This window comes from Hypomesus transpacificus, chromosome 6 (genome assembly GCF_021917145.1).
Source record: "Hypomesus transpacificus isolate Combined female chromosome 6, fHypTra1, whole genome shotgun sequence".
Taxonomy (NCBI): domain Eukaryota; kingdom Metazoa; phylum Chordata; class Actinopteri; order Osmeriformes; family Osmeridae; genus Hypomesus; species Hypomesus transpacificus.
Window position 1 is genome coordinate 9,227,758 of NC_061065.1, and position 15,325 is coordinate 9,243,082.

At 44.7% G+C, this 15,325-nt stretch overlaps 2 protein-coding genes across 2 annotated transcripts in view; one reads left to right on the forward strand and one right to left on the reverse strand.

Annotated features, from left to right (window-relative positions):
* Positions 1–263: 263 nt before the first annotated feature.
* On the reverse strand, positions 264–1,982 carry lft1 (lefty1). The gene is made up of 4 exons (XM_047022068.1): positions 1,681–1,982; positions 1,272–1,518; positions 914–1,153; positions 264–782 (listed from the first exon to the last, which is right to left on the reverse strand). Exons 1-4 carry the CDS (start codon positions 1,943–1,945, stop codon positions 458–460), a joined length of 1,077 nt encoding a protein of 358 aa, XP_046878024.1. The 5' UTR covers positions 1,946–1,982; the 3' UTR covers positions 264–457.
* A 4,138-nt stretch (positions 1,983–6,120) lies between these two features.
* LOC124468528 (serine/threonine-protein kinase MRCK alpha-like) overlaps positions 6,121–15,325 on the forward strand; it is a 39,228-nt gene continuing 30,023 nt past the window's right edge. The window contains 1 exon segment of the mRNA XM_047021307.1: positions 6,121–7,193. Coding sequence (XP_046877263.1) covers positions 7,016–7,193 — 178 coding nt within the window. The 5' untranslated portion in view covers positions 6,121–7,015.

Here is a 15,325-nt window from a genome sequence, read left to right on the forward strand (position 1 = left end):
GGCTATTCAAGTTTTCTTACTTGCCTATTATTTGTTACACGTTCGAAATACATTCATTTTCATTCTTAATTTAGATATTTAGATTTATAATGCAATGCATATTTTATTGTTTAGCAAGCAGAGAAAATAGGAAAAGGCAAACTTATAAGTGAAAAAATAGTTTTATTTTCCCCAGCATAAAATATATCATTCAACCAAACTATTTACATCTAAAAACACGTGAGACCAAATGGCTCTGACTGCCGCTACTTCATACTATAACACTAAATACAAAAAGGATCGTAAAACCGTAAACTCAATAGTTAAGTAACCTATACAACATTTGATATAAAGTGCTTGTGGGTACAGAGTTGAAATACAGCATCTTCGGTCCAACTCCCTGAGAATAACATATTTTTATATAAAAGTACTGGAAGTCATTTGTAGGATCTACATTTTTAAATCTGGAAATCTGAGTTCAAACTATCGATACATTGTCCATTGTACATGCGCATTTCTCGACGATCATGTTGGGGAATTCGGCAACTTCAATCTCTGTGTAGTCGCCTTTCTTGACCAGATACATCATCGGCAGTGGTGCGCTTTCTGCAATAGTACATTTTCTCTCCCCATAGCCATAGTTGCGTTTGGGTTGCTTGCATCCTCCAGCGCACTTGTAAGCCTGGTAACCCGTGGGTTCAATGATCCAATACTGGGTCCAGGTGAGTGCGCGGAAGTTAATGAAGTATTTATCTCTGCAGCACGACTCCTTGTTTGGATTGGAATCACAGTCACCTCGAGATCTAAAGAGAGATAAAAAGAAAGGGAAACCGTTAACCTTCTCCTGCGCCAGTACTAATTATGCAAATGAAAAGGATAGTTGTCACTCTATCACAATATCTCTCCATCCTGTATATCAAAGCGCGCTGCTTACCCAAACTCTTCGAGGTTGAGTGTGTAGAGAACTAGCTCCGGTTTTCCCAGGGTGTTGGCCGTCTGGTCCTGGGTGGTAAAGTGGACACTCTTGGCCATTTCTGCCGCGTAGCTGCCAGGTCTCTCGCCCTCGACCCACACCTCCATGTGCATAGGTGTGTTCTGCTGCGTCATTGACCAATAGTGCACGGCCTGGGTCACATCAAAGCTTTTCCAGCCAGTCTCGTGAATGGAAATCAATCTGTACGGGTGAGAAAGAGGGTGTGATTGATTGAACACTTTGCACGTCTAATTTGACAAGTGATTAGATTGGAACTCAATTAATTGAACAAGTCGCAGTTTCAAAATTCGAATCTTACCGAGAGTCCACCAGCGAGCTTCTGTTGGATCCGTTTTCTAGCATTTCGACCCAGTAAATGCTGACCCGGGCGTTGTTGACTGGACGGTAATTTTTCTTCTCGTTCATTGAGCGCTTGTGATGGGTAGCTTTCTGATACAGTTTTAACTCAGCCATAGTCACTTCGCTGTTAACTGGAATTCTCGCGTCCATTTCGAACGCTATCCTTTGCCGAGTTGTGTCCGAGTACAGATACTCCCCAGATATATCTAAAAAAAAGATAAAATTTACATGGTTAGGGTTAGTAAATATATAGGCCTAACACTCAGAGACATGACAGGGAACATAAAACTGGCAGTTTCAAATACAGTGGCACTTTATAAATACACAAAACAGCAGTGCATACATTTAACAATTTAAACGATTTTTACCTGCATTTCCAGGGATGCCCCTCAGGATGCCCGCCAAACTAGGCAGAGATCTGCGCCGCCTGCTATGGTGCAGCTTCAACATGGAAGCGTACTTGTTTTTAATATGGGTCGGGATAACCATGTTCTCCAAATCCCGCTTGTGAATTTTCGGAACTTCATCCAGACCAAGTTTTTGAAGCAGAGCGTCCTTCATGTCATGGTGCGTAAAAGCCTTGGTTAAGGTAAGAAACGCAGCGCACAGAACACAAGCACGGAGAAAATCCATCGTAAAATCTTCCAGGTAGAAGTACAGTAGCTGAAGTCTGTTTGCTCGGAAAGGGAGAGAGACAGTGTCACTGTGACCCCAGCCGGTCCTTATATGCTGGTGACACTCCCGGTCGTTCGCACATTGACGATGGGGGTGGGGACCGATATCAGAACAAAGGTGCGACATTAAAGCCACGTCCTGGACAGGCCATGTTTAAGTGCCATACTTCAAACAGCAACAAATCGCCAGTGAAGCGATTGAACGAAACACGTATCCGTTTCATGTATGGGGTTCTACCACTTTTTACCACTCAATTCTACCACTCTTTCTCTAAAACATATTAATTCAGTTTCAGGCAAACGATTGATGAAAGACCCATGGCCTATCTGTATCTATCAAAACTTGTTCACACTTTAATGTCACTGTTAAAAATGTAGCCTTGTCTTTTCGAGCTGTTATCTGAAAACGGAAAATAATCAATGAACCAATCCGTTTATTGTATAAAAACGTTGATGTTAAATAAGGATTTACAGAAGCAAACAATTGAAATGTAATTAATAAAATGTACTGTAAATGGATATACATTCTCATCATTCTGATGGATCTTAAGAACAGTAATATATTATCTTTAATACGTTTTATTTTTATATTCACTTACATTATTATTTATTTATGAACATACATAGTTGGCTATTATTAAGTTACGATGTAGATCAGTAATAGATGTTACCAAATTCTAGCAAATTCTCCATGACCAAAGTCCATACACCTCTTGTTAAATCCTATGTTGTCTACATGATGCACATGGGGCCCAGACATTCTCTGACCCCGTGAACCTGGGCTGTCCTGAGTGGCCCTAGCCCATAGCCCCCACATCTGTCTGTCCACACCCTGATGTGTACATTCCTCTGGACGATGCAAAGCGGGATCAGTCTGGCAACAGCCTGTCGTACAGTCTCTCTGCTCATTTCTGTTTTTCAATCTGTCTGGCAGCTCCCAGATACGTTTAGCCCAGCATTGGACAAGTGTGAGTGTGGAGTTTGGGGGTAGGAAGGAATGAGGGGAGGGGGTCCAGGGGATGGGGGTGGATTAGATGTTTATTCCAAACCAGTCACCCCTTCTGCCTCCTCCAGCAGATTAAAATTATTAGCCAAACAGACAGTTAATCCAGTGCTCCAGCGAGGATGTGGATTGGAAGCTCTTCACGGGTTGGTGGTTATCTGATTCTATTGCAGGATTTGCCTTGCCTTTTTTGTCACACAAACACTAGAAGAGGGGCGCGCTGGCTGTAGCAGGGGCCCAGTCTGTGTTTGTGTATTGGGACTTATTTACTCTGAGATGTCAGACAGACCTACGGAGGACAGGAAGAGCAGATGACAGATGACTGTCAAGAGACACATCTCCACAGCCTGTTTTATGAAGACCACACTCTATATAGCTACTGTGTAATATATTTACATTTAGTCATTTATTTAGCAGACGCTTTTATCCAGAGCGACATATAGTGCATTTGTGATTTAGTGCATCATTTGTCTTACAATTTATTGGTAAAAAACAAAATAGTGCTACCTGCAGTTCTTTCATTTATTAAGTGTTGCATATATGTTCTCGACTTTAGGCAGTGTCATGCTGTCTAAGTTAAAAGTCAATACTCAATATTTATATATTTCACTAGATTTTGTATACAAGTAAAATAATAAAATGTATTTGTATTGGTGGGAAAGTAATGTCAATGGTTTTCTTTCCTTCTAATGTTGAGGACATTGTAGTATGGAAATGTCCTCAATGGACCAGAGGGCATAAATTACTGCATTGAATCAAATCAAGGTTGTACAGAGGCAATCAGATAGTTGAATGTTCATATGTAGATTCAGGCCAAATACATTGTTCAGTCTAGTCTAAGTATTTAGTGATGGCCTAAAATACACAAGAGACTTTCACTCCCATTATATCCCCTAATTTGGTAAATTAAGGTGCTTATTTGTGTGACATTTCTCAGTCTTTCCTTCTTCCCTGCCTATCAAAGGCTGTGGTTTCAGTTCAAAGGTACAGTTGATTCTTTCAGGAGCCATTTCTTTTCAATCAAAGGCCTACAAGCTCCCACAATCAACAACACAGGTGTTAATGAACATCCATCATTTGCATTCGAAAAGAGTTCAATTTATCAGCCATCCCCTCCCGTTTGTGAAACATGAAATCTCCTTGCACCTCAACACTATCCTAGGCTACATGGTGAGGTAATTCACAAGCACATATACAGGAGAAATGAATCAATCTGTGTTCTTTGAGATGTAGGTAGGCTATAGATCTATCTTCCACGTTTATGAGAGGTAAGCTTAAAACGAGAACTTCTATAAAATGTGGGTTGCAAGTTAGGGTTGGGGTTAACTTCTGGGTGTGGTCTGCGGTCTTCAGCAGTTTCGCGGCGGACGATTAATCAATTAATCCACTCGTTTATGTTATTGGGGAGAAGGAAGTTTTGAGAAAGTAAATAGGCTAATGATGTTGCTGGTAACTATCTAGCCTTCATGTTGTATAGTCATTAACGTACTGGTTATTGCTGGAATTAGGCATATCCTTGACCTTGCCTAATGTTATCGTCAAATATTTGAATTCAGAATCTTTTTCACTTGAAAGCGCCAGCTGCAAACGCATTAGCTCAATTGTCCTCATTCATGCTAATAACCATCTAGGCCCGAGCCTACTAATCACCGAGTGTCTGTTGAGCGGTAAATGCGCCAGACATGAACAGGTATAGGCCTACAAAACAACATCATTGCATTGTTCATTTTCTTTGATCTCCAGTAGCCTATAACCAAATTGCATTTGATTTTGGAATAATTTAATTAGGGTACATATCTTATTTTTTGGCACGGTAGAACATTTTCCTGTTTTATTTTTATTGTGTAGCTAATCAGAACCATGTCCGAACCTGCTGTTACCAGATGAGGGAATAATATAAACCAAAATCCGATTTATTAGACTCAAATCAACTAACATAAGTTACATTTATTACTTGCAAAGTCAGTTAATCGACCTGTTTCTGAATTTACTTTACATCTACATTCAAGGGTGTAAGTTTGGCGTGCACAGATACGGGCCATAGATTTTAGGGGTAGGGCCTGATGCCGTTTTCTATTTTGTTGAGTCTGCAGTTGCTATTTGCTTCCGCGTGGGACTAACGCCCGATAGTTTCCTCCTTATTTTCGCATAACGGCCTAAATATTGTGGGATTATTACAAGTATTTAAGGTGTGATATGTGTGTGTGTGTGGGAGGGGGGGTCACAGTCCCCCGTCCCCCGGGCACAGTCTAGTCAATACAAAAGTTAGGTTACATGTACATTTATACACAAAAGAAGTGGAAAACATGGATGCGGTGCTGTATCCAATCGCAGTTCCATAGAAAGTTGTAGTAAGATGCCCCAGCCACTAGATGGCAGAGTTATGCCATACTTCGCCACGGGACAGTAATCACATGGCACTTTGCACCACTGGGCCATATGTCTGAGTTATTATAGGGACTTTTATAGGTTTTACTTTTATTGCATTGAATACCTGACGTTTGACATATTAACGACTCCAGATAACATCATATTGATCTTGATCTTCTGAAGGGTGTCTGGTACTTCCATACAAAAAAAGTTACTTTTCTGGCTTCTTTTCAACTACTCATAAACTTTTTTATATAGGCTAAGTTAATTAAATTCGCTCTCATTACGTCTACGTCTTTGAGATTTTGTAACCAGTTAATTAAGGTTGAATAGATTTTATTTATGTTTTACCCCAATGCATAGACCCCAGCATTCACTGTTGTCTAAACCTAGAGTGCTGGTCCATTGGAGTAAACATTAAATTTAAGGGGGCAGATTGGAAAAAGCGTTTTTACATTTATGTAATGTAGGCCTATTTGAGAATATGTTCTTAAACGACTTGTGGTGAATGTTGTGATGTTAAGAAAAATCCTATCCTTGTTTGGTTAATGATTCCTAATAGCGTATATTCATTACACGTGTAAGGGACCATGGGAATAAACCTAACTCTATGGAATAAACTCGCCAATTCGGTTTATTCCCAAATGCTCTGTCATTAAAAAAAGATGTTGAATGACAGTTAAAGGGACCGTTCTTCTTTCGCACATTCATTATGTCATTCCTTACCACCGCCCGCAGTTTCCATTCACAATATTGACTATCCTTCTAGTGTCCCCTCTCCCGTCCCCGCAGCAGATGCTGTGACGGTAGTTTGACGGGCGCCATGATGAGCTGGGATTTTGCCTGCTGCAGCAAGGCTAGCAAGCGGAGACGGTAAGCGACCGGGGAGGCAGGCAAGGGGGGAAGGCTGCGTCCCGGATTGGTATGAGCAAGAATACACCATTCTTCTTGACGAGAACTAGCCCTACCCCTCAGGAGCCACAACGTTTTCGACGGCAACGGATATGGACTTTTATTCGAACAATCGTTTTAAACTGTGAACAGCATTCCACATAATTCAAGAAGAATGGTTATTAAAGGAAAAAACTAGCTAGGCTCTACTGGCTAGCTAAGCCTTTCGCCCTTCTATTCTCATCAGAGGAGGGGCATTCGGGCTTTGTAGCATTGCAGATCTGGCTAGCTAGTATGTTGATGCATTTTTGATGCAGCAGAATGGATATTCATATATATCAACGGCTCAGGGGATTGCTGTAACTGCATGGACACGGGCGATACCTTTATAGAGAAGCATTTTTTGGACGAGAAGAATAGATATACTACAAGGGCTTTCATAACGTCAAAATCTGCCGGCCTGGGCTGGCAAGGTCTGTGAGTTATCCTTTATGTGTCTTGGGAATAGGTTGAATATGAGGACGTGCTCCACATTTCGCAAACAACCTATACTGTATCGATGCTTTTGTGAGAAGATGAGGATGATCGATTTATCTTAACCCCCCAATAGCTTTTGCTTGCCTGAGAGCATCCAAGTTTTTTTTCTTTCAACAAGGTGAGAATAACTTCTGTCGGCGTAGGCTACCTTGCCCACTGTCATTCTGAAGATACTTTCAGCCAAGTCAGTTTATATAATAGCTGGAAACACCCAAAATAGTTTGAATCATGTCGGGAGAGGTTCGTTTGAAGAAATTAGAAAAACTAATCCTGGACGGACCAGCTCAGTCAAACGGCCAATGCCTTAGTGTGGAAACCCTACTGGATATACTTATCTGTCTTTATGATGAATGCAACAACTCGCCCCTCAGAAGAGAGAAAAACATTTTGGAATTTCTGGACTGGGGTAAGAATTTGGCTTTCCTTTTTTTTGAGTCACAATGTTGGTGCAGTGGCCCTGCCTCTCATCACATTCCTTTTATAGTAGTGCTCAAGCTAGGCCTTCAAAGCGAGGCCACCACCTGATTACGCTTCAGTTTCCAAGTGCTAGCTTGTTATTGTGCCATTGTGTTTTTGTACGGGGGTATGACCTGTGTGTATGCCTATTTTGAGATACTTTAAATATAACTTGATTAGTCTTTCAAAACTAATCCGCGTTGCAACACAAGTTAGACAACAAAAGCGGTGCTATTATGTTTGCCATTTGTTGTAGACGTGGTACTAAAGGGCAGGCCATAAAAATCATGGAACGTTTGCTTTTTTTTAACCTCCTCCCTTGTCCTCTCGTTTAAACCAAGCACACACAGGACCACACACTAACAACTCAATCGTTTGTGGAAAAGCTGAACTGTGACGACATTCGGGGGTTTGGTTTGTGCATGAACGTGGAATGCGAACAACTCACCTTTTATCTGGTCGCGACTCGCGAGCCCCGTTGCTGGGCTCGGGCATGCCTGTCCCGCTTGTCTTGTCGGATCTCGGTGCCCGGCGGGAGCCAAGTGTGACTTCATTTGGATATTTTCAAGACGCTATACTCACTATATACACTATACTATAAAAAAAATGATCTGGGAAACAAGCTCAAATATCAATTAGCAAATAGAAGAAAACGCACATGATACTAGGACATGATTAGGACTATTTAACTTGCATTTAACGTCATGGATCATTGTTATGAAGAGTTTCTACACTTGTTTAAAACATACAAATATTGAGGGGGTCTCATATCCTACTAAACCAACCAGAAATGGAGGGCACATCCAACCCCAAAAGCCTCTCCAAGAACAGGCCTGGTTTGTTGGATGAAACTTAAGCACATGTAGGTTATAATGACTTTGCCTGGGTATTTGATCTCACTTGTAATTGTCTACCTCCTTCTGCTCACACCAGTATACAAACATTGGTATAGTTTGGCTTTTCTTCGTGTTTGGTGACCTCATTCCAGTTGAAATGGAGCCCTGCATGGCCTGCAGACATGAGGCCCATATCATAGCCTGTACTGGGCTATAGTCTGGACTGGTATAGCTTTATTTACTACTAGCCAGCCCATATCATTTTTACAAGGATATTACATAAAACCCTTAAAACTTAACACATGAGATGGGGCCAGCTTGGCCATGAACTTTAAAAGACAAGTTACAGAGACTAATGTTTTTTTTGCTATATAGCTACTATAACCAGATTTAGCTCAGCCAATTTCTTTTAAACATGCTTTGGTAAGTATCAAAGTAGAATAGTCTTTAGTATAGCATAGGCTTGGTTATAGTGTTTGACCTTATTTTTTAGCATGCGTAGCCCCCTATTAACCTGATATAAAGATAAGTCTTATAAAAGGTGACCCACCAATAAGTTAAGTTCTAGACCAGGTTGTCTCCAACCCTGTTCCTGGAGAGCTACTTGCCCGTAGGTCTGTGCTCCATCCCCAGTTTAAACTAAACTGATTCAAAACATCAACCAGCTAATTATTTGAATCAAGTGTGCTTGATTGACGTTGGAGTGAAAACCTACAGGAAGCTAGCTCTCCAGGAACAGACAAGGTTGGAGACCCTTGCTAAGACCTTCCTCAGTCTTGTATGAACACAGTCTACATTGGCCAGCTGCTCAGAAGCTGTGGGGTGCTACAGCAGAGTGGACACAACTCCACGCTCCTGGGCGCTGGCTAGCAGACTCCGCCTCGACTTGGTCTGTGATTGCAGGGGCGTGCTAGAATTATGATTTAATGTTTTATTCGCTTAACAGACACTTTTGTCCAAAGCAACACGATGACAGTGAGTCAATGTGGAGAGTACAGCAGAAGATGGAGGATCGTGAGTGCGTAGCTCTAACAGTATGTCAGTGGTCAGAGTGAAGGAACGGCCTATTTACCTGGCACAGTGCAAAAAAAGAATATCAACTATAGCGCAACAATAACATCTGTGACTTCTCTGTCATCAGTGCTGGCACTAGGCCAGTCCAGGTGCTGAAGCTGGTTAGTTTGGTAGGCCTGCTGTATGTAGATCATGATGAGTGAGGTTGATTGTGGAGCAGGGGTCAGGACATCCTTGTCACGATGCTGGCCGTTATACTGTTTCCTGTCTGGAGATTCAGCAGGGCTGGGACAGGAAGTGCCGGAGGGACTGGGATGTACTTTCAGGCACATGATGTCATACCAGGAAGTGTCTCTTTGTTTTATGTGCTTCGGTCATTCCCGTGTGCTGCTTGCCTGCCTATAAAGACACATCGTGGGGAGGTCACTCACTTGTTTAATCACTCCTCTCCCCACCTCCTCCACAGACAGTCTAGTATATGAAACACTTAAGTGCACTAAATGTAACAGAGCAGAATTCATGAATGCTATGTGCTCAATATCTCTTGCACTCAGCCCAGGCCTTGGAGAATAAGAATGCCATCTGACTATTGCCAAGTTAGGCTATTAAAGGATGTTATCCATCATCAGAAACTGGCCTAAGTCCTTGCTTGGCAAGTAACACACAAGAAACCAGAGTGGTAGTGGACTGTACACTTGCACCTAGTTCCAGTGTTTTCAACATACAGTCTGAAAGGAAAACATGCAGTATATACTATGGTATTCAATAGGAAGACAGTGATGCTTAGCTTATCACAAAAGGAAAGAGACATCTTCTCCTCCTCCTCTGTTCTCCTCCTCTCATCTCCTCTCTTCCTCTTCTCATCTCCTCCTCTCATCTCCTCTCTTTGTTTGTATACTTTTAAATTGTTTCACTTGGGTGAGGCAAACGGTGTAGCAGTCTCTCTCTCTGGCTGAAAAAGGAACGCTACTCTCCTTCTTAATGAGTCAGACCCAAAGGAGCAATTAAGCCCTCTTCCCCTTCCTGTCCCCTGACAGCCAGGTCTAGACCAGTGATACCGACAGACTGACACACAGAGACACACTGTTTTCTCAAACAATTTCCCTCGCTATGAAAGGATGAATTTGTGCTAGCGACTTAAGCTGCCTTTTTTTTTTTCCCCGGGTTGAAATGCGTTCATTGCCAAGTTGGCTGAAGCGCGGCCTGCATACTTGTGTCTTCCCCCCTCAGTTACTGAACTGGAGTTTCTGTGGTGGTCATGGAGGAGGATACACAGTCTCTCTGCTGCAGGATGTGTGTGTGTGTGAGTGTCTGTTTTTGGTGTGTGCATGAGTGCAGATGTGTCTGACTGAGGAAAAAAAACTGGCGTCCATGGCTGTTATTCCTAATGTAAAGAGGGGATTTTATCTCACAGTGGCAGATCTGACAGCTGATCAACCGGCATATTCATGAAAGACACTGTGTCCCAGAAGAGCTTTGGGATGGGGTTGGGGGGGAATACCCTCCCCTCTGATGTCACTGGGAATCTGGGCCCTGATATGAAAACCTTCCCCCTCTCCTTCTGGAACAGACTGGGTGTGGCATCCACACAGTATTTCGTGGTGATTTGCTGCGCTGAGGGAAGGTGTTGATGGGTGAAATGATGTGGTTGGCTATGCGAGGACCAGCGGTTAACGGACCAGGAGTTAGCAGCTAGCGTGTTTTCTGGCCCTCCATGCTTGCCGTAGCCCAAGCATCCCTGCATTTTGTCCAGGCTCAGCTGTGTGTGAAAGTGCTGACTCAAGACAGAGGCCCTCAGAGCTGCGCTGTGGAATTTGGAGTGGAGGTGCAATGTTAGGACTAGAGCAGCTGTTCAGGCCATGCTCTTTGTCCACAACCCCCACCCCCCCTCTCTCTCTCTCTCTCTCTCTCTCTCTCTCTCTCTCTCTCTCTCTCTCTCTCTCTCTCTCTCTCTCTCGCTCTCTCTCTCTGCCCAGTAACAGTGTAGCGGATCAGCTCGTCGTCGCAGTTTATTGGGGCTGGGGCTGTCAGAGTGACAGTGCAGTAAAGGCCAGCAGCCCTGAATGATGGATGGGTCTGCTGAGTTGCATCTCTGCCGTGATGTGTGTTCAGACCAGGCTGTGTACAGACCAGGCTGTGTTCAGACCAGGCTGTGTGTTCAGACCAGGCTGTGTTCAGACCAGGCTGTGTTCAGACCAAGCTGTGTTCAGACCAGGCTGTGTTTAGACCAGGCTGTGTGTTCAGACCAGGCTGTATTCAGACCAGGCTGTGTTCAGACCAGACTGTGTTCAGACCAGGCTGTGTTCAAACCAGACTGTGTTCAGACCAGGCTGTGTGTTCAGACCAGGCTGTATTCAGACCAGGCTGTGTTCAGACCAGACTGTGTTCAGACCAGGCTGTGTTCAGACCAGGCTGTGTTCAGACCAGACTGTGTTCAGACCAGGCTGTGTGTTCAGACCAGACTGTGTTCAGACCTGGCTGTGTTCAGACCAGGCTGTGTTCAGAGCAGACTGTGTTCAGACCAGACTGTGTTCAGACCAGGCTGTGTGTTCAGACCAGGCTGTATTCAGACCAGACTGTGTTCAGACCAGGCTGTGTTCAGACCAGGCTGTGTTCAGACCTAGCTGTGTTCAGACCAGACTGTGTTCAGACCTGGCTGTGTTCAGACCAGGCTGTGTTCAGACCTGGCTGTGTTCAGACCAGGCTGTGTTCAGACCAGACTGTGTGTTCAGACCTGTCTGTGTTCAGACCTGGCTGTGTTCAGACCAGGCTGTGTTCAGACCAGACTGTGTGTTCAGACCAGACTGTGTGTTCAGACCAGGCTGTGTTCAGACCAGGCTGTGTACAGACCAGACTGTGTGTTCAGACCAGGCTGTGTTCAGACCAGGCTGTGTTTAGACCAGGCTGTGTGTTCAGACCAGGCTGTGTTCAGACCAGACTGTGTTCAGACCAGGCTGTGTGTTCAGACCAGGCTGTATTCAGACCAGGCTGTGTTCAGACCTGGCTGTGTTCAGACCAGACTGTGTTCAGACCTGGCTGTGTTCAGACCAGGCTGTGTTCAGACCAGGCTGTGTTCAGACCAGACTGTGTTCAGACCAGGCTGTGTGTTCAGACCAGACTGTGTTCAGACCTGTCTGTGTTCAGACCTGGCTGTGTTCAGACCAGGCTGTGTTCAGACCAGGCTGTGTTCAGACCTGGCTGTGTTCAGAGCAGACTGTGTTCAGACCTAGCTGTGTTCAGACCAGGCTGTGTTCAGACCAGACTGTGTTCAGACCAGGCTGTGTGTTCAGACCAGACTGTGTTCAGACCTAGCTGTGTTCAGACCAGGCTGTGTTCAGACCAGACTGTGTTCAGACCAGGCTGTGTGTTCAGACCAGACTGTGTTCAGACCTGTCTGTGTTCAGACCTGGCTGTGTTCAGACCTGGCTGTGTTCAGACCAGACTGTGTTCAGACCTGGCTGTGTTCAGAGCAGACTGTGTTCAGACCTAGCTGTGTTCAGACCAGGCTGTGTTCAGACCAGACTGTGTTCAGACCAGGCTGTGTGTTCAGACCAGACTGTGTTCAGACCTAGCTGTGTTCAGACCAGGCTGTGTTCAGACCAGATTGTGTTCAGACCAGGCTGTGTGTTCAGACCAGACTGTGTTCAGACCTGTCTGTGTTCAGACCTGGCTGTGTTCAGACCTGGCTGTGTTCAGACCAGGCTGTGTTCAGACCAGACTGTGTTCAGACCAGGCTGTGTTCAGACCAGACTGTGTTCAGACCAGGCTGTGTGTTCAGACCAGACTGTGTTCAGACCTGTCTGTGTTCAGACCTGGCTGTGTTCAGACCAGGCTGTGTTCAGACCAGACTGTGTTCAGACCAGGCTGTGTGTTCAGACCAGGCTGTGTTCAGACCTGTCTGTGTTCAGACCTGGCTGTGTTCAGACCAGGCTGTGTTCAGACCAGACTGTGTTCAGACCAGGCTGTGTGTTCAGACCAGGCTGTGTTCAGACCAGGCTGTGTTCAGACCAGGCTGTGTGTTCAGACCAGACTGTGTTCAGACCAGGCTGTGTTCAGACCAGGCTGTGTTCAGACCTGTCTGTGTTCAGACCATGCTGTGTGTTATTTATTCAGACTTTACTATGGATTCAACCCAGTCAGGGACATGTTGCCCGATAACCAGAGTTTGTGCAATCACACACACACCACAACCTAATAGATATTGAATATCTACTAAAACCGACTCCTGTTGTCAGTGTGAGACTCCCTCTGCTCAATCCCTGGACGACCATCCCGCTCGTGAACGAGGCAGCCACGGGCGGCGTGTCCTTGTCTTTGTGATGCGCTGGTGGCTTTGAGGGTGACCCTGTGGGGGCTAATATTAGGCCGATGTTGCAGCACTGGTGTCTGGGCTGACCAGCGAGGAAGGGACGCTCTCTGTTTCCCCCGTGACTCCAATCACGAGAGTCAGGGCCTTCCTCCGGAGCACCAGAACAGGACAGGCTTTCATTCAGCCGGCCGAGCCCAGGCCTCCCTCCCCTCACACGGGTCTGATCTGGCTGGGCCGGCCTCTCTGCTGGATCACCTGGTTGTCAGGCCTGATTTCACTAATAGAATGAAGCCGTGCTCCTGCGCTGACTAATCAGATTACCTGTTTGTCAGCATGTCTCTGTCTCTCTCTCTCTCCCTCCACTAAGTATGAATAGGATGTTTGTGGGTTAGTGCGGGTTTTTAGTTTTTAGGTGTGTGTGTACTGCTAGCTATGTTTCCATCACCCTGTCTCTCTCCTGGGAAAGGAACTGTTTTCTGGATCAGGACAGTGTCTCCTCTCCTCACCACATGACGCAGGGAAATCCTGTGGTCGCTCTGATAGTCATCTCAATTGTCTGTGGACATCTACTGGACGGCCTATTTATAGACCATCATCTCTGCTCCCCCACAGCCCAGAAACAGCTAGCCTGTCCTGTCAAATCTTTGACCCCTTTCATACTAACCTAAAAACACAGGTAGCCATGGCTGGTGAGAGGAAGGAGGGGGATTGGGGATGGAGTCTGTCCCATCAGTGTGCTGTGATCTTTACAGAATGTGACAGACATAACAGTTCTCTTTATTAATCCCAAAGGAAATCCAAGAAACCCAATATCCAGTCCACAACATCAGGGGACCCTGATGAGAGTGTGTGTGTCAGAGCAGGCTATGAGGGTGACACACACACACACACACAGCTCTTAACCATACTGACTACAGAATGGAAAAGTGTTTCACACTGTGGGCTAAATGTTAAGCTAGAAGTGGAAAAGTAATTAGATTTTTTAAAACCTTTTCCTCTTGTAAATACTTGTGTATTTTAGGATAATTATTGTCCATATGCTCAAGATGCTTTATCCCTGCAGCCAGAAGCTCTGTTTAACAGCTCTGCTTGATGCTTATCTCATGCTGCTGATACCAAAGGGTTTTTATTGCTTGTCCTGCTTAAGTGTTGGTTGAGTTTGTTGTATTGTGTTTGCGGGAAAAGTCATCATTTGACTTTGTGACCACATGCCATTATCGATTGTACTTTGTTGTCATTTAAGTCGCTATATATTTCAACAAGCTCTCTGAAGAACCAGATGATTCTAACACAACATGCATAGATGATCCCAGAGATGTTGCTGGTCCTAACAAGAACATTGTCCTCTACAATATGCTCACTAGTCATGTGACTGGATAACCTGATCTAGACCAGTGTAGTAGCAAGCGTTTCTAAGTCAACCAGGAGGCTAATGTGTCCAACAGTTCAAAACAAAGATTAGCCAAGATCTGAGGCAAATAGGGTAACATCATCAAAACAGATCCGTCTGACCGTCGTATGGACAGAGAAGTGGCTTAAGCTGGGCCTTCATTTCCTCCTGTTATTGGACTGTCTTTATTATTGTTGAAAAGGAGAATAGTCCAGGGACCCGAACTCCACAACAAGGCTCTGGCTCTGGCTCCTAGCCAGCATCAAGCGATTTTGCAATATTTCCTCTGAAATGTAATTCATGTCTCTGCAGTGGGGTGTCGTCCTCGCTGTCTCTCTGAAGGAAAGCCCGGACGCGCACGTCCGGACTTGTCCCCCTCTAGCCAGATGCAAATTTGTGAAATACTTCTGGTTACAAGCCCCAGCACTGACACCTTGGTCTCCCAGGTGATATTTAGCTCAGCAAACTAGTGTTTTCAGATGTGACTTTTAAGCTGGAATGGAACTGCAGGAGAGAGTGTGAATAACTATTAC